Source organism: Mesoplodon bidens, assembly GCF_964165515.1.
Source record: "Mesoplodon bidens genome assembly, chromosome: 19".
Taxonomy (NCBI): Eukaryota; Metazoa; Chordata; class Mammalia; order Artiodactyla; family Ziphiidae; genus Mesoplodon; species Mesoplodon bidens.
In genome coordinates, this window is record NC_138179.1 from 10089415 (window position 1) to 10114356 (window position 24942).

At 44.7% G+C, this 24942-nt stretch overlaps 3 protein-coding genes across 3 annotated transcripts in view; 1 reads left to right on the forward strand and 2 right to left on the reverse strand.

Moving 5' to 3' along the window:
- NLE1 (notchless homolog 1) overlaps positions 1 to 24942 on the forward strand; it is a 65837-nt gene continuing 40895 nt past the window's right edge. Inside the window, exons 1-2 of the mRNA XM_081218438.1 lie at positions 1 to 62; positions 18641 to 19557. Coding sequence (XP_081074564.1) covers positions 19379 to 19557 — 179 coding nt within the window. The 5' untranslated portion in view covers positions 1 to 62; positions 18641 to 19378. The remainder of the gene's footprint in view (positions 63 to 18640; positions 19558 to 24942) is intronic.
- LOC308607657 (schlafen family member 5-like) lies at positions 104 to 4908 on the reverse strand (the record flags this gene model as incomplete). The annotated part of the gene is given in 6 exon segments (XM_081219820.1): positions 104 to 353; positions 2427 to 2521; positions 4051 to 4325; positions 4328 to 4364; positions 4366 to 4668; positions 4672 to 4908. Coding segments are annotated over 6 exon segments (1197 nt in total).
- Positions 23546 to 24942, reverse strand: part of UNC45B (unc-45 myosin chaperone B) — a 30175-nt gene continuing 28778 nt past the window's right edge. The window contains exon 20 of the mRNA XM_081218436.1: positions 23546 to 24309. Coding sequence (XP_081074562.1) covers positions 24049 to 24309 — 261 coding nt within the window. The 3' untranslated portion in view covers positions 23546 to 24048. The remainder of the gene's footprint in view (positions 24310 to 24942) is intronic.

The following is a 24942-nucleotide window of genomic DNA, read 5'->3' on the forward strand; positions in this document are numbered from 1 at the left end:
CTCCTTCTCCTCACCGCTTTCACAGAGCGAGAACTCCGGGCTGCGCGAGGAGAGCCTGCACGGTGAGCTGGGGGGAAAATGGGGGCCCTGGCGCGGGGGGCGCCTACGGGGACGGGGCGCCTGCAGGGGGGCCCTCGGGAGGCTGGGCTCCGCGGGGTGGGGAAAGGGCGGCGTTCGGCCGGGGCCGGGGCTGGTCTGGCCTCCTCGCGGGCGGCCGGTCGGGTCTCCGCCGGGACTCGGGGTCTCCGGCTCCGGGTGGCCGAGGTGCGGACGGCGTTCGGAGCCCGCGCGGTGTCTCGTCTTCCGAGTGCAGCCCTGTGCTGGTGCGGGTGCCGGTGCCGGTGAGCAAACGCCTAGAGTTGCGGGTTGAATTTGTGGACTTGGGTTGTAAACCGCTTGCGGCACCGTCCGGAGTGACTGGGCCTCCCAGGGATTCCGGGCTCAAGTCAGCGCAAGATGAACAGCTTTAAAAACGCGGCATGGGGGTGCGGCCAGCTTTTCGTTTAAGTTCATGTTCATTTGTCCTGGAGAGTCGTTCCAAAGCAAAGCTCGAAGTCGACTTGCGGGTTGAAATACCAGGAACCCGTGACCGCTGTGCAGCGCTGCCGAGCAGACACTTGTGGGACCCCTGCGCCCGCCGGTCGTCAGGGTCCAGACCCTTGTCCCGTTTCAGAAAGCCGGGGCTCCGGTGCCGGCCTTGAGACCCACCCCTGGGTCTGGCCTCCTTGGGGCCGCCACCTGGGCCTTGCTCCTTCTCCCTCGTTGAGGAGCCCGAGGGCCCACGAGTTGGAGGAGGGTCCCGTGGTGGTCCGCCTTGTTATTCCTTGAAGCAAAAGTTCAGTAGGCAGCAGGAGCACGCAAGTACGTTTTGGAGAGGATTGTTGAAAACTCTGAGAATGAATTTTTAAGTTTAATTAAGATTTTAAAAATCTTTATATTATCTGAATTTGGGGAGCTGCTCATTTATTCCTTAAAACAAGATTTTTACGAGACGAGACTTAGTGAAATACATTGTATAATATGTATGTAAAACCACAGTTTAAAAATCCTGTAATCTCTCCTTAAATTTCGACATTGACTATTTTCTTTGAAATAAATTAAGAATCTTCTCTGTTTTTTCTCACAAAAGATCCAAGGAGTGTATTATAAACTGCCTTAAAATCACTCCTATTATCAAATCATTTAGTTTCTAACACTGTATATTTTATTTACTGGTTCAGATTTGTGTCTGGAAGAGTTACGAGTGCCCTGAGCAGGCTCTGTCTGAAGCCACAGTCCTTCTCGGATGGGACTGGAACTTGAACCCAGGATCCCCGATTTAGGAGGGGATTCAGACCCACTGTCTTTTAATTAAAACCGCTCGCCTGGAGTCAGGACTTAAACTGAAGCTCAGGTTCTTTTGTCTCGTTGCAGAAAGAATTGAGCGTGCGGCAGAGTGGTGGTAAGCTGAGTTTATTAGCCTCGGACACTTGTGGGAAATACAAGCTGGCAGGCAAGGGAGCGCAACCCTGAGAACAAAAGGGGCTGCATTTTTGTAATCAAAGAACGAGTGGGTAGGGAGAAGACCACCTTCTTCTTCCTGTGTGCCCGATGCACAGTGAGACCAAACAATCCCAAAATGTCGGAGTTTGGAGCAGAGAAAGGTTTATTGCAGGGCCATGCAAGGAGACGGGCGGCTCATGCCTTTAAAACCCTGAACTCCCCGAAAGCTTTCAGCAAAGCCCTTTTATAGGAAAGGTGAGAGAGGGGTGTGGTTAGTTGTTGCAAGCTTCTTGGTGTCAGATCCTTTGTTCTTTTTAAATTAGTTTTTATTTATCTTATTTTTGGCTGTGTTGGGTCTTCGTTGCTGCACGCGGACTTTCTCTAGTTGTGGCGAGGGGGGCCTACTCGTCGTTTTGTTGCACGGGCTTCTCATCGTGGTGGCTTCTCGTTGCGGAGCACGGGCTCTAGGTGCGTGGGCTTCAGTAGTTGTGGCACGTGGGCTCTAGAGTGCAGCCTCAGTAGTTGTGGCGCACGGGCTTAGTTGTTCCGCAGCATGTGGGATCTTCCCGGACCAGGGCTCGAACCCCGTGTCCCCTGCATTGGCAGGTGGATTTTTAACCACTGCGCCACCAGGGAAGCCCCAGATCCCTTGTTCTTGAGATTAGGTCACAATGTTCCTGTAAACCTCCACCAAAACAAATGTTATTCTCTGTTCTGACAAGAAAGGGCAAGGTCCTAAGGCTCAGCTTTCACCCTCTGAGGCCCAGGCCCTGGCTAAGAGGGAGTCCCTGGGCGGGCCAGTTACCCTGCATGGGAACATTCGTCCAGCACCTGGTCTGGGTCTTCCCACCAGTGCCCAGGCCCGACCAGTGGGTGGCCATGGAGAGGGCTCTGGAGCTCTGCAGGACACAGCCCTCAGCCTGTCCCCAGGACCCCCAGCTCACCTGCCAGTCCTAAGGCTGGAGGGCCTGGAGGGCCCTGGGGGGAAGGCCACGATCCGCCTCTCACCATACTCTGCCTCCAGGACCTCTGTGACTGACTGTTAGCGGTGTGGGACCTCTAACCACCATGCTAAGGGTCACACACTAACAACTTCATGCCTGCCCCGCCCCTGTTACAGGCTTACATCATTAGCTCCTCCTTGAACACTATATGATCTAACGGGGACGGTCATGGCGCTATTCAAATCGTATGTATTATTAGCAAAAGTGTGGTAACATACTAAAATGTGGTAATTCATCTCAGGTTTCAGTATAATGTCCCCCTTCACCTAGTTTCTTTCTCCTTTCGCCTATTCCTGTCTTGGCTACATGCAGAAATGCTACTCTTCAAGGATCATTAACTCCCTGACTTCATGTAACAAGATTCAAACCCCATGTCTATTGTCTTGTGTTTTAACTGTAAGAACTTGTAGCTTGAGTGTGCCTGGTGCTTGGATGCACCTGGTCTTCCTTCAAGGTAGTGTAGATTGTTGCTAAGTTACTGGATTCTTTTCTTGAGTGCTCATTAGCTTACAGCAGTCTCCCAAACTCCGTTAAAATTCCCTCTTTGTCTTTAATCCTCTGGTGGGATTTCTAAACTATTTAATTATCCTACTGTATCCCTATTTCATTTTTACTGCTGAATAATACTCCCTTATGCAACTATACTATAATACATTTATCCATTGTTGTGTCAATAGATAATTTGGTTGTTTTCCTGTTTGGGGCCATTGCAAATAGTGAGTCTATGAGCACTCATGGGTATATCTCTAAATATATATATATATATGGATATATATATATATATATTATAAATATAAGCACTATATATATAGTGTTTATATATTTTTAAAAATATGACTAGAAGATGCGATGGTCAATGAATATAGATTTCTGAGAAGATCTTGAAATGGACTTTGTTTTTCTGGACTTTTCTTGAAGTTCCGATTGATTTTCTTTTGTCTGATTTTATCTCAGGCTTTCCTTTTCCAAGGTGCATGCATATCACCAACACTACTCTTCAGCCTATCGGTCATGGTTAGCATCACATGTTGCCTTTTGAAAGGAAAAGTGAGAAAAGAGAGGTTTGATTGCGTTTTTGTTCAAATTTGGAAGTGAGGCTATGAGAAAGGGAGAATATTTGATGAGGGAACCATACAAGAATGCAGAGGCAAGGAAAAGTGACAGTAAATTAAAGAGGACACAAAGGTACATGTGAAAAAGGAACTTCCTGTATAATTAAATGTGAGTTCATAATTAGAAAGGGAAAGAAGAGACTTGAATATGGACACAAGAAAGGATGTGAAAACAGAAATTGCTGGTCAAACAGCCTTCTGCACCAACTTGTAGTGGGTCTGCTAGGCCAGAGCATCTATGTTGAATGCAGGATATTCAAGATGGGCAGAGGGAAAGAGGGGCAATGACCCACCAACTGTATCTGTAGGAATTAATGTCAGGCATCTGCAACTCTGAGGGTACCTCTCTTTTCCCAGATCCTAAAATAATATCTCCCTTTCCTCCTTCCCCACCTCCTCCCACCTCAGCAAACATTAAAATCCTTGATGATTCTATTGTGGCCAGCTCTCACACGATTGTCCTTCACCCGCCAGGAATTATGCACTTTGGCAAACACTGCACAGCAGAATCGTTCCACGCTGACTGCACAGACATATACATGGAGGGCCCCCTGCTTGTGTACTGCAACAAATTTGGAGGCGTATTTTATCTCATGCCTCTGTGTACAGAAATGATGGACTGGTAACTTCCTAATATAGCAATCAATAGAAGCCCTCAAGGTGGCAAGATCTGTTTTCTCTTTTTCACATCCAGGGGCTTGATGGGTCTCATCATGCAGGCCAAAAAATACCCTCCCTCAGTGTCTGCAAATGCAGAAACACACTTGGGTAAAGCATTGTGTCATCTGTGTTGAGAACATCTTAAATTCAACACGCATGGACTTAGTAAAGTTGAGCTTTTCCTGGTACTGAAGGTGGTGAGTGCTATCAAATAAAGCAGCAGCTGAAGCCTTTATGTTACCTTCATTTTGTACACGAACCTGAAATTTCTGTGGACTTAATGAATTGGAATCATTAATATTTGTAAGAGTCTGAATCCTCCCTTTGGGGAATGCCAGTGCTTCCTGAGAATTCATGACATTAGTACATGTTCTGTGTCTGTGGCACAAAGAGGAGCACAGGTAAGCAAATCATATACCAGAGGCCTCTAGCATCCGTGATTTCACAAAAATCAAAAAGAGATCTCCCTGGTGCATCTCATCTAAATAGCCTTTGAAAGTTGAAGGCAGATACAATCCTACTCCATGCCTGTCATAATTATAGTCTTTGTTCTCAGTCTCAGCCTTGACCACTCCCCCTCCGGAATTCAGCAGAGCACATATTGCATGCACAATGCTTTCATTCTGTTTCTTCTGCAGTTTAGGGTTCATTCCACTCCTTTGCTCATTCCCAGGGGTGACTTTTCCTGCATTTAAAACATACTCAGCAAAGTTCATTTCCAAATTAATTTTTAAAAAATAAATTTATGAATTTTATTTTTGGCCACATTGAGTGTTTGTTGCTGCGTGCGGGCTTTCTCTAGTTGTGGCGAGCAGGGGCTACTCTTTGTTGCGGTATGTAGGCTTCTCATTGAGCTGGTTTCTCTTGTTGCAGAGCACAGGCTCTAGGCGTGCGGTCTTCAGTAGTTGTGGCTCACGGGCTCTTGAACGCAGGCTCAGTAGTTGTGGCATGGGCTCAGTAGTTGTGGCTCACGGGCTCTAGAGCGCAGGCTCAGTAGTTGTGGCGCACGGGCTTAGTTGCTCTGCGGCATGTGGGATCTTCCCGGACCGGGGCTCGAACCCGTGTCCCCTGCATTGGCAGGTGGATTCTTTTTTTTTTTTTGCGGTATGCGGGCCTCTCACTGTTGTGGCCTCTCCCGTTGCGGAGCACAGGCTCCGGACGCGCAGGATCGGCGGCCATGGCTCACGGGCCAAGCCGCTCCGCGGCATGTGGGATCTTCCCAGACTGGGGCACGAACCCGTGTCCCCTGCATCAGCAGGCGGACTCTCAACCACTGCGCCACCAGGGAAGCTCGGCAGGTGGATTCTTAACCACTGCGCCACCAGGGAAGGCCTCAGATTATTTTATAGCCCAATTTTTGGAAGCAGCAAATCTGATTGAGTTGATAATTTATCCTTATTGTAATGGAACAGATTCTTTAGCTTCCTCTGGTCCGTGCAGTTCCCATCTTGTGAAAAAAAATGTATATCATATACTTTAATATATTTTTATGTAATAGAAATGTATTATATACGTTATATATATGTATTTATATATATATATATATATATATATATATATATATATATATATATATATATATATATATATATGAAAATTTGTTTGGAACTAACAAATTATTGACTATTTGTTTGGAACAACCAGGCTGTCAGGTTGAGGTGGGTTTCAGCATTTCCTAAATGTAGTCCAGTTGTCCCAGTTGTTCTTATCTGTTGGAGATATGTGCTGTAATATATCAATATATAAGTGAAATGATACACTGTCTAGAATTTGCTTTAAAATAATCTAGAAAACAAAGCTGGGTGGAAATTAGGGAATTGGAAAAAATGTTGATAATTGTTGAAGCTGAGTGATGAATATATGGGGGTTCACTATGTTATTATCTCTACTTCATGTTCATCTGAAAATTTCTACAACAAAAGGTTGTATATATATGTTGCATACATACATACATACATAATCAAATACATATAATTGAGTTTTAAAAAGCAAGTTGACAGGGGCTTCCCTGGTGGCACAGTGGTTGAGAGTCCGCCTGCCGATGCAGGGGACACGGGTTCGTGCCCCGGTCCGGGAGGATCCCACATGCCGCGGAGCGGCTGGGCCCGTGAGCCATGGCCGCTGAGCCTGCGTGTCCGGAACCTGTGCTCCGCAACGGGAGAGACCACAACAGTGAGAGGCCCACGTACCAAAAAAAAAAAAAAAAAAGCAAGTTGACAAATATGTATATGTAACATATATGTGAAGAAAACACCCAGACCTATTCTCTACAATTATATAGGTACATATATACATAAAATTTTAAACATCTCATGTACACCAAATTGAAAAAAATGTGTGTGTGATGGGGGACTGAAGAGTGGGAGTAGGGGACATATGATTGGAGTTAGAGTCAAAGGGTCTTTAGGTCTAATTGTAATGTCCTATTTTTAAGAAGAATGGATTAATTACTTATTAAATTTAAAAGTAAGTGGAATAGGGACTTTCCTGGTGGTCTAGTGGTAAAGAATCCGCCTTACAATTCAGGGGACGTGGGTTCGATCCCTGGTCAGGGAACTAGGATCCCATGTGCCGCGGGGCAGCTAAGCCCGCGCACCACAACTACTGAGCTTGTGCGCCTCAACTAGAGAGCCTGTGTGCCGCAAACTACAGAGCCCATATGCTCTGGGACCTGCGCTCCACAACTACAGAACCCACGCGCCCTGGAGCCCTCATGCCACAACTAGAGAGAAGCCCACATGCCACAACGAAAGATCCCACACGCCTCAACAAAGATCTCGAGTTCCACAACTAAGACCTGACACAGTCAAAAATAAAAACAAAACACTAAATTAATAAATAATAAATAAACCTTAAAAAAAAAGTAAGTGGAGTAAAACAGAAAGCAAAGAAAGTATTAATAATCTGCTGATTTGCCTACAAGGTAGCAGGCACCTGACACTTATTTTCTTGATCTGAGGCTTGAGCCTTTTCCTCTTCTTTCATCCAGTTGTATTGGTTACTCCTCCAGCCCCCATACAGCCATGGGTGCAAACTAGTTCAAATGTGGTGGGTGACATCGGTTAGAGAGGTGGGATCTGGGCTACCTATTCATATAGCTTACTTGTGCCCTGTGGTTCTGCTCAGGCTCAATTTGCATGTGCCATTTCTGTCTTTCGATGAACAGCTGCTGGGCCCATCCAACTTGTTGGATGTTGTTGGACTTGGTGGGTCCAACAAAACGCAGCTCATAACAGACAGTTCTGGGTGCATGGACAGTTTGTATCCTGTGACTGAGAGTTTGTTCTTCATGAGGGCCGACTAACATGCCATGAGCTGTTTTTCAAAGACCATGTGGGAACTGACCCTTGAAGGATGAGGAGTTCTTAAGTGAACAAGGTGAGCACAGCATCAGAGGCACAAAGAACATTGTTCATAGTCACAGAGGTCCCAGATGACATGGCAGGTGGTGAACAGCTTTATGTAGCTGATGCAGAATACATAGGGGATGGGGAGGATTTTGTGGCCCAGAATTTTCTTTTGGACCTCTAGGTCTCTTTTATTTATTTATTTTTCTAAAAATTTTTATTAGAGTATAGTTGGTTTACAATGTTGTGTTAGTTCCCAGATTTTCTAACTACTGTGTGAAATACAAAAGACGTTGAAGAACCACTTCCTGCCTTCAAGAATCATATGATTTCCTTGAGGAAAATGTACCATTGTGCAAGTAAAGAAAAAAAAAGTAAATGATGAAGTGAATCATGTGTGGCACTGACATAGAGGGCTATATTTGTGTTTGCTCGCCACTCGGGAGAAGTGGTCTTTTTGGCTTAAGGTAGTGAAGTGTTGTAGAAAGAGGGAGAGACCAAGATTCAAGTCCTGACTTGGCCGTTTCCTGGTTCTGTGACTGCCAGGTCACTTTGACCGCCTTAAGCCTCAGCCGGTGTCAAAGCCAATGACACATGTTTTAGATTTTTGTTACATCAGTACCTCAATTCCAGGGGTGAATTTCTATTTCAGTTATTGTTAGTAACAAAGCACCCCAAAACTTAGCAGATTAAACCAAAACCTTTCTGTCTGCTCATAATTCTGTGAGTTGAGTGGGTCTCAGCTGGACAGTTCTGCTGGTCTCTCTTGTTACCCCAGAGTCATGAAGGCACATATTTTAAAGGAGATGGAGAGTGGCCCGGGCTGGGACATCCAAGACAGTGCTCCACCCACGTGGCTGGTGCCTTGGAGGGAATGGATAGGAGCAGGAAGCAACTGGGACACTGGTTTGGCTGGGCCTTTTTCTCTCTCCATGTGGACTCTCCAGGTGGGTAGCTGTACTTCACATGTGACAGCTCAGATCTCTCAAGAGCACAAAAGGAGAAGTTGCCAGACTTCTTAAGGCTGAGGCCCAGACCTGACACAGTATCATTTCTACCTCATGTTGATTAAGGCCAGTCATCCCAGCCCAGATATTCAAGAGGAGGAAACTGCCCCAAACCATGAATACATAGCCCACTGGGGGGTCACTAACGTAAACAGACTACCACAAAACACACATTTTATTTTTGAAAGTTTTTGAGAAAGCCTTTTTTTAAAGGCTAACTATGAAAAAGACAGTCAGACTAAGCTAGAGTTCCACATGGACAGGACATGGGCAAACTAATCTCTCTTTAAACCCCTCATGTTGCTTATCTAGAGATGCTTCCCTTCATAGGGCTATGGTAGAATTTAGGAGATAATGGGTCTAAGAACCTTGCACACAGTAGGTGCTCAATAGATGATCGCTGCGGCTGTATTAAAATTGTCATGGTGGTTGTGTTATTGTTATTATTAATTACTGAAAGATCTTCCATTAATGCAGTGACAAGTGATTAATACAGCACATTTCTCATAAACTAAGGAGGAATGTTATTTTCATTATCTTCTTCAATTTCAGTTGACTCTTTTACATCTTCATTTTGTCTTATTTTTTATCTGTATGTTCTTACTAGTTAGTGAATTTTCAGGTCATTCTCTAATTTTAACGTAGTTGTAATTTCCTACTAGCAAAACCATTGGGAAATCAAATTCTTAGATGAAATCTGAAGGATGAAAACTCCTCTACCTCTCACAAAATTATAAAAACACACATTTTAGGAGAGATGGTGATATATCAGTTAATTTCCTGAAAACACACACACACACACACACACCACAGTTCTGTATAAAAACATTATTTTATACCTGTCGTGTTTTTCCATGTAAGTACAGAGATGCTTCAAGTTAGGACTACAACATCAATTTTATGGCTTTTTTTAGTGAGGAAAATATATCATTTAGTGTTGTCTCAGAGAGTTGTGAAGTGTATATTCCCCAGAGTTTAGGGTGACCTAGTATAAAAGTATATATGTGATGACTTTGGGGCATTTTATGAGCTCATCCTTCTCATGTTAACTTTAAAAACAGTTGAGCTGGAATTAGATTCAGCAGCAGTGGAAACTTTGTAAATAAGTTTTAATGCTCTGTTACAGTAGAGGCTTTCGTGAAAATTTGGTTCAGAATGCTATTAATTAACATAAACAATGTATATTACACTTTCCTTTTTGAGTCCTTGTGTTGGGTATCATTTGTATTCTTCTTAAATCTACTTTGTTACAGACCATCATAGTTTTGCCCTGGGATGGCTAGGTAGCACTGGGGGCTGATTGGTTGTTTACCACACGATTCCCTTTGCAAGGGAAAGGAAGACATAGCAGATAGTGTCTTCAGCAAATATATAACTTATAGGTTTACAGCATCTCTTTAAAATGGGGTCTGTAAGCGCTAGATAGTTTGCTGCAGTGGAAAGACCATGGTCCTTGGAGTCAGACTGTTTCTGGCCCTGGGAAGCTGTGGGAAAGTTATTTGCCTTCTTTGAGCTTCACTCTTTTTTTTTTTTTTTTTTGCGGTACGCGGGCCTCTCACTGTTGTGGCCTCTCCCGTTGCGGAGCACAGGCTCCAGACGCGCAGGCTCAGTGGCCATGGCTCACGGGCCCAGCTGCCATGGCTCACGGGGCCCAGCCGCTCCGCAGCATGTGGAATCTTCCCGGACCGGGGCACGAACCTGTGTCCCCTGCATTGGCAGGCGGACTCTCAACCACTGCGCCACCAGGGAAGCCCCGAGCTTCACTCTTTTTACCTTAGACAATACAGACCCACCTCTCAGAGTTGCTGGGAAGATTGAATGAACTAACCGTGAACACACTGGCATGTGGTAGGGACATGTGGATGTTAGTGCTCCTTGCACCTTGAATTCAGACTTAAATTTGAACAACTTCTTTTTAATAAGCTGAAAATTAAAACTCAGCTAAAATATATAATACATGATGAATGCGTGCAAAAAATACTTTATAAGGTGATTCCACTTGCACCCTGTCAAGTGTGAAGAGATTCACTCAGAAATTCACTTTAAAAAGAAGTACTCAGGGCTTCCCTGGTGGCGCAGTGGTTGAGAGTCCGCCTGCCGATGCAGGGGACATGGGTTCGTGCCCCGGTTCGGGAAGATCCCACATACCGCAGAGAGACTGGGCCTGTGAGCCATGGCCGCTGAGCCTGTGCGTCCGGAGCCTGTGCTCCACAACAGGAGAGGCTACAACAATGAGAAGCCCGCATACTGCAAAAAAAAAAAGAAGTACTCAGGGCTTCCCTGGTGGCGCAGTGGTTGAGAGTCCGCCTGCCGATGCAGGGGACACGGGTTCGTGCCCCGGTCAGGGAAGATCCCACATGCCGTGGAGCGGCTGGGCCCGTGAGCCATGGCTGCTGAGCCTGCGCATCCAGAGCCTGTGCTCCACAACGGGAGAGGCCACAACAGTGAGAGGCCCGTGTACTGCCAAAAAAAAAAAAAAAAAAAAGTACTCATTTTAAAAATGAGTTTCAAAAAGCCAAAGCAAATGAACTTGATTTGTGGTACAACTGGATTGAAGGTGATTGAGGCTTTAACTTCTGAACTACTTCAGGAAGAAGAAAATAATTCCAAGATAATACCAGATTTGAAAGAGCAGTGGTTGGAAGTCGAACAAAAAGGACCAAGCTTATAAGGGAGCACAAGCAGTTGAGTTTGAAATAAATTCTCCCTTCCCTAGCCCTGTCTTTCCTCTGAGCTCACATGCTTCCTTTTATTCTGAGGTTCCGAAACAAAACATGGTCAGTTTCATCACCAGCTAAAAGAAATTCTGAATTCTCTCTGAAACAAAAACTGACTTTACCCAACCAATGATTTCTGCATGTGCTGTACCTGTTAAAGATGAAGAAATAATCTCAGAGGATTTTTAGGGCAGTGAAACCACCCTGTATGATACTGTGATGGTGGACACATGTCATTGTACATTTGTTCAGACCCATAGACTGTTCAACTCCAAGAGTGAACCCTAATGTAAACTATGGACCTTGGATGATGATAATGTGTCAGTGTAGGTTCGTCGATTGTAAGAAATGTACCATTGTGGTGCAGAAAATCCATAGTGGGAAGAGGTTGTATGTGTCTGGTGACAGGACATACTCTCTGTATTTTCTGCTCAATTTTGTTATGAATCTAAAACTGCTCTAAAAAATAAGGTGTATTCATTTAAAAATAAATAAGATAAAAGTGAGGCACATATGAAAAAATAATGATAATGAAACTGAATGACTTTACCTAACAAATGCACTTCCTTTGTGTGCTCTACCCGTTAAAGGTCAAAAAACCACCTCGGTGGTACAGTGCTCCACAGCAGAACTTCCTCTTGTTGACGGAGGTGCTAAATGTATTACAGTCTTCTGACATCATATCTTCATTCATTCTGGTATCTTTAAGCTCTGTATGAATCACCTGGGGATCTTGTTAGACCTGCAGGTTCTGACTCAGTAGTTTTGGAATTGGGCCTGAGAGTCTGCATTTCTGACAAGCTCCCAAGTGAGGCTTGGAGAATTTAGAGGACATTGGGCAAACATGCATCCTCTTCCTTGCCTAGACTACTGCCTTTGCTGCATGCTTTTGCTGCATGCCCAGAGATTCACCATTAAAGAAGAGTTGTTTTGGATCTTGAACTCATTTCTCTGTTCAGTATGGTTCTCCTTTCTCTAAGTCTCATTAGTGCTTTGCTTGAGGTTCTGATGGAACTTACCTCATTTTTTTGCTATACTTACCAGTATATGTGTCTCTTTTTTTTAAGATTTATTTATTATTTATTTTATTTATTTTTAGCTGCGTTGGGTCCCAGGTATGGCATGCGGGATCCTTGTTGAAGCATGCGGGATCTTCCGTTGCGGCGTGCGAGCTCTTCCTTGTGGGCATGGGCTTCAGGGCGCGTGGGCTCTATAGCTGTGGAGCACGGGTTCCAGAGCACGTGGGCTCTGTAGTTTGCGACATGCAGGCTCTCTAGTTGAGGCACGCAAGCTCAGTAGTTTTGGTGCGCGGTCTTAGTTGCCAGACCAGCTATCGAACCCGCGTCCCCTACGTTGTAAGGTGGATTCTTTACCACTGGACCACCAGGGAAGTCCCTCAGTATATACGTCTTATTCCCCCACCCTGCCCCTCTCCACATATACCATCCCTAACCCTAGATTAGGACCCTCTATAGAACATTCTCATAGATTCCTGTGCTTTTCGTTAATAACCCATATAAAAACTAGTTAAATAAATATTTATATAATTGTTTTCATGGGTATCTTCCCTACCAAACCAAAAGCTCCGTGAGGCCAGGTACTATGTCTATATTGTACAACACTGTATCCCCGTCATTGCCACAGTATCTGCCACATAGTAGGTTCTCAATAAATATTTAGTGAATAAATGAAGGAATTGTAAGGTTCATGGAAAGAGAAACTTTGTATCCCCTGAGGAAGACAGCATAGAGCCCTGCACATTATGATTTAGTAAATAATTGCTGACTTAATGACAATAATCTTAGAAATGTTCAACAACCATTTTCTCATTCACTCACTTCATTCAACAGCAATCTATTGAATAGCTACTGTATGCCAAGCCTGATTGTCATCAAAGATCTAACAGTATTTAGAGAACACAAAGGTAAAAACGATTCACTTCTTCAAGATGGATTTCTCTATCCTTGATTTAAGATCCATTGTGTTTCAGACCAACAGGTTCCCAAAGCCATAGTTTATGCCTCTATGAAGGGTTTTAGTTAAGGAAGAGACATGTTCCAATCTACACTTTAAAGTGTCATATTATTAACACAGGGTGGAGGGAAGATGTGGGGAAGGAAAACTAAAAGCAAAGGAGGGTCATTGCAGCCATACAGTTGAGAGATGGTGGTCTAAACTAGACTAGTAGCAGTGGAGAAGGCACTTGAGCTCATCTGGAAGATACTTAGGGAATAAAACGAACAGGACAGCAACAACAACAGCAAATAGACAAATGGGACTATATCAAACTTTAAAACTTTCGTGTATCAAAGGACGCAATCAACAGAGTGAAAAGACAACATACAGACTGGGAGAAAATGTTTGCAAATCATATATCTGATAAGGGGTTAATATCCAGAATATATAGAGAACTTCAACAACTTAAAAAAATCAGATAACCTGATTCAAAATGGGCAAAGGACTTGAATGGACATTTCTCCAAAGATGATATACAAATGGCCAACAAGTGTATTAGAAGATGTTCCATATCACTAACCATCAGAGCATCAGAGAAATGCAAATCAAAACCACAGTGCGGTACTTTCTCACACTCATTAGGATGATACTGTCAGAAAAAATAAAAATAAAAATAACTAGTGTTGATGAGGATGCGGAGAAACTGGAACCCTTCTGCATTGTTTGTGAGATTGTAAAATGGTACAGTCCCATGAAAAAGAGTATAGAGGTTCCTCAAAAAGTTAAAACCATCATGTGATCCAGCAATCCCATTTCTGGGTATATACCCAAAAGAATTGAAAACAAGATCTTGAAGAGGTATTTACACACTCATGTTCATAGCAGCACTGTTTACGATAGCTGGGAGGTAGAAGTGGACACCCAAGTGTCCATCAACAGATGAATGAATAAACAAAATGTGGTAAATACATACAATGGAATATTATCCAGCTTTAAAAAGGAAGAAAATCCTGTCACATGCTCCAACATGATGAACCTTGATGACATTATGCTAAGTGAAATAAGCCATTCACAAAAAGACAAATACTGTATGATTCCACTTATACGAGGTACCTAGAGTAGCCAAATTCAGAGAGACAGAAATAGAATAGTGGCTGCCAGGGGCTGGGGGAGGGAGGAATGAGGAGTAGTTGCTCAATGGGTATAGAGTTTCAGTTCTACAAAATGAAAAAGCTGTGGTCTATTTCACAACAATGTGAGTATACTTAACACTACTGAACTGTACAGTTTAAAACAGTAAATTTTATGTGTTTTTATTTTTAACACAGTTTTAAAAATGAACAGTTAAAAATGAGAGTTATATCAAGGAAGCCCAGGGATGTGGGTGTTTCAAGGTGGGGTGTCAAGTGCCTGGTAAGGAGCACAGCAATGTAATGACACTGGTAAACTGTATAGAGAAAACTGTACATCATCAGTGACCTTGAAGAGGCTGGTTCAGAAGAAGGTAGTGGGTGTCAGGATATCACGGTGGGTAAATTCTCAGAGTCTGTAGGTAAATGAAGGCCAGAGCATTCACAATCACATACACTTGTCTAACAGAATTCCCCTTTGTGAAAAGTTGTATTTGTGACCGTCTTGTGTACTAAAGGATGCTTGAAGATTATTTAGAAAACGTCCCATTAAAAAAAGTAAATAAATAAAACAATAGGGAATTCCCTGACGGTCCAGTGGTTGGGACTGCACACTTTCACTTCGGAGGGCCAGAGTTCAATCCCTGATGGGGAACTAGGATCCCTCAAGCTGTCTGGCGCGGCCAAATAAAAAAAGTGTAGTGGAGCTACTAGGGGAAAAAAAAGTCCCGTTTGAAACATCTAGCCTTCAAAGCATTAAAGTTTTTTCCCATGTATTGGAACCTTTAGTTTAAACAGATTTCATGTTAGTTCACTGGTAAAGTAACTATACTCAAACTGGAAGCTCTCTTCCATGCATAAAAGGTCTTGAGTCTTGTTTGTCAAAGGAATGTCAGCAGACTATATCACCATCTCTTATCACTTTAGGCTTAAAGAAACATTAATAATTTGGTGATAGGTGACATTTTTTCTAAAAATAAAGAGAGATTTTGTTTCATTAAAATATAAACCAAGAAATTTGAAAAACTAGTTGGATTGGAGAGATTTTTAAAGCACATACAGGGAAACTCCGGTGCCCCAAGCATTGCCCTGGCCCTGTTTCCACACTATACTTCTGCAAGGAGCTCAATGCAGGAAACAAGGATCTAACCTTAGGGAAAAGAAAAACAAAACAAAACAAAAACCGAAAAAAATCTGGATACACATGAAGGGAGAGTCTGGGAGTGAGCCTAGAGAGGCCCCAGTCAGGATCCCAGGGCAGAGGGCTCAGGGGGCATATGTCCTGAGGATACAAAATTGATGTCAATTGATAGTATACTTAATGTATTAGATTAACAGCAACAACAGGAAGTTTCCTTGTATGAGGCAGAGAATTTGGAGATAAATTAATTAGATAAATATAAAATTAAACAAAAAGTAAGATGATTATAAATCCTGAGCAAAGCAGAAAATTGTACGAGATGAAATGCACACATAGTGTATCACCTAGCACAGTTGTGAAAAGAGTCATAATGTATACACTGAATATTTTTCTAACCCAAAGTGCTGATATAAGCATATTGGCAGGATATGGGGAGGGGAGGATAGGGAGGGAGTGTAATTGAACTAAATTTTCAGGAAGTAAATAAATAATACCCATTTGAAACCCAAAACTGCACCTACAGAAAGGTATATCCAAAGGAAACATTAAAGTTATTGTTTCTGGGGAGCAGGAAGAGGGGTGGGACAGGAGACTGCTGATTTTATTATAAGCCTTGTAGAACTATTTGATTTTCAATACCATGTACTTGTGCAACTTTGATTTTTTAATTTTATAAAAATTCTTATAATAATCTGGAAAGTAGTAGACAATGTGTGTGTCTCCTATTTCAGAGCATTTTCCCCCATATAACCTGAGTCTCTGATACAATCTGTGTTTTATAGTTCCAGATTCTTGGCACTCTTGTGAATGTAAAACACCGCAGGATCTACAGTCAAATAATAATAAAAATCCCATCCTGACCTCTCCCTGTACATCCTAACTTTTGAATTTTGGGGATCTGGCATTCGTTTTCTCCAGAGCAACTGGTGAAACTGCAGTGCTTGGCTCTGAAAATTACAGACCTGGGTGGGGAAAGAAAAATCAGGAAGATAAGCAGATAATGTCTTCCCGTCCCTTAAGAGCTGCAAAAAAAGCAGATAACACTCAGCTTGGGAAAGCTGTCTTTCTAAATGCTATTCTGGCAAAGGAGAATTGTATAAACACCTGGAATTCAGAGACTGTTGGTGTGTCCTATGAAAGTGATCACTAACTGCTAAAAAGTCTGTTATCCTGATTGGTTAACTAAGTGATGTACAGCTCTGATAATATTTAAATTGACACCTTGGGGGCTTCCCTGGTGGCACAGTGGTTAAGAATCCGCCTGCCAATGTAGGGGACATGGTTTCGAGCCCTGGCCCAGGAAGATCCCACATGCCATGGAGCAACTAAGCCCATGTGCCACAACTACTGAGCCTGAGCTCTAGAGCCCACAAGCCACAACTACTGAGTCGATGTGCCACAACTACTGAAGCCCACGTGCCTAGAGCCCGTGCTCCACAACAAGAGAAGCCACGACAATGAGAAGCCTGCGCACCGCAATTAAGAGTAGCCCCTGCTCACTGCAACTAGAGGAAGCCTGCACCCAGCAACAAAGACCCAAGACAGCCATAAATAAATAAATATTTTTTAAAATAATAAATAAATTGACACCTTTTTCCTGGAAGGGATATACACTTACAAATTTGCTTTTTCGAGCCAGAAGGAGGAAGAGTTCTTTCCTGTCTCCGACATGCATGGAGATAATAAAACTTACGCTTCTGCTCAGTTCCTTAAGAGTTTGAGAGTTTATGTTTCATTTAAATGAACATTTCTTACCCAGGAAGCGCTGGTGACCTTCCCTACTGGTGTGACACCCAGAACTCACCCATCCCCAGGAAACTATGGGGACTCAGTTCCCCTTGTGCCAGCCAGCATGCACCCGACAGCAGTAGCTCTTTCATTCTTTCCCATGACCTCTATTACCTTTTTTTTAAAGAGTATGTTTACAAAACTTCTTTCTTGTGCAGAAAGCAGCATGGGGTTACAACCTCAGTGTAACTGGTAACCACGGATAGTTATGAGTCATCCATCAGTCACAGCTATTCACACTACAGCAAGACTCTTGCATGAAAACCTGACAACCCTTACAGTTTCACTGGGGAGAAGTCCCCAGGCTTAGTGGTGGATTTCCAAGAGGGACTAAATGGAAGAAAGCAGAATGTCACGGGAACTATGCTATTTGGGTGGGTGGGTAGGTGTTCTGGGGTTTGTATCACAGGCACTTTTTAAAAAAACAACTACCAACTCCGTAGGAGCAGTCCAATAAATCCTGAACTGAGTCCTAACACTTTCTGTTCTCAGACCCCAGGGAACATCCTCAGCCTACCTTTCAGCACCCCCCTTGCTCCCTGGCTCAGGCTCTGCCTTAGAGCAGGGGTCCCCAACCCGGTCCAGGGCCTGTTAGGAACCTGGCTGCAGGACTGGAAGTGAGCAGCCGGCTAGCCAGCAAAGGAATTCATCTGCTGCTCCCCATTGCTCGCATTACCGCCTGAACCATTCCTCACCCCCGCCCCCGCCCCCCATCTTTGGAAAAATTGTCTTCCAAGAAACCAGTCCTTGGTGCCAAAAAGGTTGGGGGCAACTGCCCTAGAGGATTTGTTTTCTAGCCCCCCAACCCACCATGAGCAGATGGGAGAAGAAATCTCCACCTTCCCACCCCATCCAAAGCTGGTATCTACAAAGACTTCAAAGACAGCAACTCACAGGCAATCATTTGGAACACAACCCATGGTAAAATTATCTCAGGGACCTAGTCATACCCAAGACACAAAACTTACCTACCTAGCTTGGGTTCCAGAACCTTGGCTCATGGTGTGGCTGTTTCCTTGAAAATCTTTTGTGTTTTGTGAAAATCTTTCATAAAATGTTTTATGAAAGATTTTATGAACCACGAGAAAAGTCTATTACCTTGGTGTTTCGATGGATTGGGTTTTCAACTTCAGCACTAAGAGGGAAACCCGCAGACCTCAGAACCTCAAAGGTTAGTGCCAAAGTGTCATTTTGGCAGAACCAAATAGAAGGAGGTGACAAATGTATCCCCCTGCCGGTGGCACTTGGTATTTTACCGTATTGAGGTCGTTTTCATTGTATCTTTCCTCCTTACAGATTATGAAATCCTACCTGAGAGTACGGTGTAAGTTGTCCGTACATCTGTAGTGCAGCAAGTACCTCTGCAGCTCCTATTACCCGCCTATGCTTACTCTCAGAACCTGGAGCAGGAGGGACGTCCAGGAACTCGAGAGATCTGCGCCTGACTGAGGGCCCGTGGACCTGTCTGTCCAAAGTGCTCTTTGCTTCTCCCGCCAGGCTGCCGCAGCCCCACCTCCATCACTCAGATGTCTCCTCCTTTCTGAGTATTCAGTGCTTCCCGGTGCAAGCAAGTGGTGACATCTGATCTGGATCCCTCTGGTCGGATCCCAGCCCGTCCTCTGCCCGGGTCGCCCCGCCCTTAGAGCCGCCACGCTGGCCTTTCTGGGAAAGTCTTTGCGGATTCTGGAGCTAGGAAGCGACCACGCGAGGGGCAGGAGAGGGGCGGGCGGGGCAGCGCCCGACGCACCCCGTCCACGTCCTCCTAGATCCGGCGCGGATGAGACCCCGGAGGTCTGGGGAGAGGCGCGTCTTTGAGGATCTGACCTAGGAGGTGGCAGAGCCTCCCTACCAGCTCGCGCGTCCTCCATGCGGGTGTCTTGGTAGAGGCACCAGCGCGCTCCAGCCTCCCGCCCGTGTCTGCTCCTTGTGTCCGGCTGGGGGACGCCACCCGGCCGCGTCGCCACGGAGGTGGGGGCACCGAGCGACAACAGCAACTACGCAGCCCGGGGATCCACGCCCAGAAGGACGACAGCGATGGTTCTCGCGGGTGGACCCCGGTGCCTCCCCACAACCCCGCACCCTCCCACCTCCGGCTCTTGCGCCCACGGGAAGACGCCTCAATCCCTGCGCTGTCCGGGGGGCGGGGTGCTTCCAGACGGTGGGTGCCTGTTTGATTTGCCAGATGCGCCCAGGTTCCCCGCCGGGAGAAGGAGGTGAGTGAGCGATGGGGCGAGAAGGAGGTAGGAAATCGAGCCTCCGCTTCTGCAAAAGTACACTTTTTCGCTCTTTTTAAAAATTTTTATTTTATTTATTTTTGGCTGCATGTGGTCTTTGTTGCTGCCCAGGGGCTTTTTCTCGTTGCGGCGAGCAGGGGCTACTCTTCGTTTCAGGGCGCGGGCTTCTCATTGGGATGGCTTCTCTTGTTGCGGAGCACGGGCTCCAGACGCGCGGGCTTCAGTAGTTGTGGCTGGCTCGCGGGCTCTAGAGCGCAGGCTCGAGTGGTGCCGCAGGAGCTTAGTTGCTCCCCGGCATATGTGATTTTCCCGGAACAGGGATCGAACCCGCGTCCGCTGCATGGGCAGGCAGATTCTTAAAGACCACGCCCTTTCCTTCCTTCCTTCCTAATTCCTTCCTTCCTGCCTCCCTCCCTCCCTCCCTCCCTTCCCTCCTTTCTTATTGATGAAATTCTTAAAACGTACGTGTTGTCTAAGGCAGACTTTCTTAGCTCCCCCAAAGCGCTGGAATTTGACTGCAGATGGTGACAGGTGCAGGTGTTTTTGCGGTTCAGAGGAAACAAAATCAAGCACTGTTTCCTGGGCACTGGCGATATGCCAGGCTTATGCGACACGGCCCGGCCCAGACACTCCAACAGGCCCAAGAAGGCGAAGGGCGAGGGAAGCAGGCTGCAAAGAGAGGTAATGGGGGGACTTACTTGGTGGTCCAGTCGTTAAGACTCTGCTCTTCCAATGCAGGGGACGAGGATTCCATCCCTGGTTGGGGAACTAAGAGAGATGTAATGGGAGCCCACACTTCCTGGGAGAGTAAGCAGCACCGTGGGGGCTCCTGGGTGGTTTAGTACAATCCCAGCTCCAACCTGGGCTCTCACCTGGCGCCCTGCCGCCACTCCGCCTTGAAATCTCAGAGAACAGAGGTTATTGCATTTCACCACTGCCAGCTCTCCGGCCAAGAACCCTTGTTTCCTAAACACACTAAGGCCAGGTGTCCGCCATGCCTTGGGTGAATTTGCAAATGTTAACTAACTGGCTTACTCACCTGTCCCCTGTTCCCCTAAGTGACCTGTTGAAGTACAGATCCATCAGTTGGGACAGGGAATATTAATCAGATGAAAGGAAGGGAACTAATTGATTATTCATATGCTACGAACCAGGTGCTTAAGATCCATTCTTTTATGTAATCCTCACACTCTACTCTTAAGAGAAAAACATTTACTTTCTAAATTAAGTCTCTAAAAATGAAACATAACATACAGAAAAGTGCATAAATCGAAGGTTTGATGAAAGTGAACACATCCAGACCAAAAATTAGATGCTCTCTTAGGGTCCCTCCTCATCACTAACCACTTCTCCCTACAAGTACTGTAAACAGTATCCCGACTCTGAATACCTTAGGCTAGTTTGCCTGGTTCTGAACCTATACAAACGGAATCATTCACTATACAGTACATGGTGTTAGGTCCAGCTCCTTTCACTGAGTGTTATGTAAGTTACCTCCATATTGTTGTATGTAGCAGTAGTTTATTCACTTTCATTGGTGTATAATCATCTCCTGTATGAGGATGGAACAATTTATCCATCTTCTATGGACGTTGGGGTTATTTGCACTTGGGAGCTGTGATTGAAAATGTTTTCTTTCATTGTATAGTACATGGGTTTTGGCGCACATAAGTATGTATTTCTGTTGACTCTGTACCTAGGAGTTGCTGGCTATTTTAGTGGGTACTGCTTAACACTTTTGGGGATACTGCCAAATACATTTTCTTAGGTGGTTGTAGTGATTCGCATTCCCACCTGCAATGTATAAGAGTTCCAGTTACTCCACATTCTCACAAACACTTGATTTTTGTCAGTGTTTTTAATATTAGCCGTTCTAATGTCTATAGTGGCATCTCATAATACTTTTACTTTCCACTTCCCAGATGACTAGTGGGGTTGAGCATCTTTTCATATACTTACTGGCCTCTTTTATGACATGCCTGTTCAAGTAGTTTGCTCAAGTAATCTGGATTATTTGCATTTTCATATACACTTTAGAAATAACTTATCAGTCTGTCCCCCAAAAGGCTCAGGTTTGATTAGCATTTCATGGAACCTATATGGCAGTTTGGAGAGAATGTACATCCCCAATTTAAGATTGAGTCATCCAATCCATGACATGGTAATATCTCTCATTTATGTAGGTTTTATTTTTCTCTCAATAATATTTTATAGTTTTCTATGTAGAATCCTTCAACATCTTTCACGATTTGTTCCTAAGTATTTGATGTAGTTTTTGTTATTATAAATGGCATCATCTTTTACATTTTAATTTCCTAATTGTTACAGGTATACAGAAATACAATTAATTTTTGTAAATTGACCTTGTATCTAAATTCACTTATTATTTCTAAGAGTTTATCTGTAAATGTTTTCTCTGCACATGTACATGTATACATGTACAGTACTGTTGTGTGAATAATTTGAAAGTTTTATTTCTTGATTTTCAATCTTTCTGCTTTTCATTTCATTTTCTTGCCTTATTGTACTAGCTTGAACCTCTAGTACAGAATAGAATTAGTAATAGCAAGTATTGTTTTACTTTTTTTTTTTTTTTTTTTGGCTGTGCTGGGTCTTTGTTGCTGCACGCAGGCTTTCTCTAGTTGCAGCGAGTGGGGGCTACTCTTCGTTGCAGTGCACGGGCTTCTCATTGTGGTGGCTTCTCTTGTTGCAGAGCATGGGCTCTAGGTGCGTGGGCTTCAGTAGTTGTGGCGCACACGCTCAGTAGTAGTGGCTCGCGGGCTCTAGAGCACAGGCTCAGTAGTTGTAGCGCACGGGCTTAGTTGCTCCATGGTATGTGGGATCTTCCCGGACCAGGGATTGAACCTGTGTCCCCTGCGTTGGCAGGAGGATTCTTAACCACTGTGCCATCAGGGACGTCCCGTGTCTCATTCTTAATCTCAGGGGGATCATTAAATATCATTTAGGCTGTAGCCTTTATGTAGATAATCTTTATCAGACTAATGAAGTCTCCTAATTTTAGTTTACTGGAATTTTTTTTTTTTTTTTTTTTTTTTGTGGTACATGGGCCTCTCACTGTTGTGGCCTCTCCCGTTGTGGAGCACAGGCTCCGGACGCGCAAGCTCAGCGGCCATGGCTCACGGGCCCAGCCGCTCCGTGGCATGTGGGATCCTCCCAGACCGGGGCACGAGCCCGTGTCCCCTGCATCGGCAGGCAGACTCTCAACCACCGCACCACCGGGGAAGTCCAGTTTACTGGAATTTTTTATCATGAGTTGTTTAATTTTATCAAATGTTTTCCCTGCATCTATTGAAATAATCATATTATTTTTCTTCTTTGTGCTGTTAATGTGATATATGGAAATGTGATACAGGCTACACATATCAGAGTTATCTCTGGGAATTTTGATGGGTTATTAAGAATGGTCCTCTCTCTTCTCTTCTGTGATTATGAGCTATAACAACTATGTGGGAATTCCCTGGTGGTCCAGTGGTTAGGACACCTTACTTTCACTGCTGAGGGCCAGGGTTTGATCCCTGGTTGGGGAACTAAGATCCCACAAACCATGGGCAAAAAAACAAACAAACTTGGAAGTCTGGAGCTTCTGGGCACTATCTTTCCCACCACCTGAAAAGAGCTTGCCAGAAATTAAGCCCAACCCAGAGGAAATTAAAACCAAGATATGACACGGGGGATGACAGAGAAATAAAAGCCCTCACACAGAAAAGAATATTGATGACAGCATTTGAGCCCTGGTTCTAACGATGTCAGACCTTTCCCTGCATTGACAAGATATATGAACCAATGAATTTTCTTTTTTTTTTTTTTTACTTAAAGTACTATGAGTCGATCTTATTTATATTCATCACATACATCTTGCTTAGAAGATTTGCCCAAGCAAATTGCAAAAATCATGTCATACTCTTGAACATAAACTGTACTTCCATCATAGTTGAGTGACGGGAATGGACATGGGCCTGGGACAGGGCACTACAGCTGAAACATGCAGTTCTAGGCAGCCTTATTCAAACAGCATGGGAGAGAGGATATAAAAACCAGCACAGATCAGCATCCAGGTACACCAACACTAACGTTTATATTCACACACCTGTTAGTTCCTACTTTACCACACAATTCATTTTCCAAAATATAAAGAACTTCAGCCCATTATCCTGGCCTTTGGAATGGGTACAGAGAGAATTATCCAACCTGTCTTCCTAATCACAGATGAAAATTATTCTAGGCATTTTGGGAACATGACAGATGTAAGGAACAAGAGAGCTAATGAAACATGCAAACTTTCCTAGAGCAAAGGGGGAGATTCACAACTCGGGGGACAATCAAGTCCTTCTTTTATATGGAGACTTCATTGTCTTTGCTATGATCCCTAGCTGAACAGACAGCCCAGGAGTTCTTAGCTCAGAACTCTGCACAGAACAGGAGCAGCCCCAGCATCCGTCTGGGCCCTGTCTAAGACACTGGTTTAATGAAGCCATAATCCATGCATTTGATGAGACATTCCCGAGCTGTCTGAACCACTGCTGCCCTCTTCTCGTCCGGCTCTTGTTTGCCCACCACAGTCAGGATCTCCAGCAACTCACTCTCCACCAGCTTCTTGGCCAGCTCAGCATCAGCCGCCAGCAGGTTGTAGGCAATGACCAGGCCCCGGTGTTGAACTGACAGCCGGTCATGCAAGCAAAGCCGCTGTAGGATCTCCAACCACTGAGTCGTCTGAAAGTGGAGAAGTGGATAAGGAAGGATTGGAGGAGTCAGTGGGGGGACGGAGAAAGGAGATTTTGGACAAGATAAACAGAAGGCCTTGGCCAGGCCCAGATCCTGAGCTCTGAAAGGGCAAGCGTACGTCTGGTTATCTGTATGGGACTTGGCATATGCCCACTTGAGCCCCTTGGGACTAGCTGGGTGATGCCCATCTCCTTACCAGGACCAGGGCAGGGATTGAAGAACTAGAAGGAGCTTGAAATAATCCAATCCTTTTCATTTTATAAGTGGAGGAATTGGGGTTCAGGGAGAGGAAGTAACTTCGCTATGGTCACACATCTGGAAATAGTAAAGAATAAACATCCACACATCCATTTAATTTTTAAGCATCTTGAGAAGCAAAGGGACAGGCCCACTGCATGCCTGAGTGGAATGGGAATGGAGGGTGTTCAGAAAGGAGGATTCTAACCCTGGACGCATGCACGACGCCTGCTTCTGCCAACCCAGGTGCCCTTAGAGACACGCCCTGGGCATGCACTCCACCAGCCCTGACTTCAACTGGAATTAACACTGGCGTCTGGAGTGTATCCTCTCCTCCACCACTCCTCCATCTCTCTCCTCCATTCCCAGTTGTGAAGCAGCCCA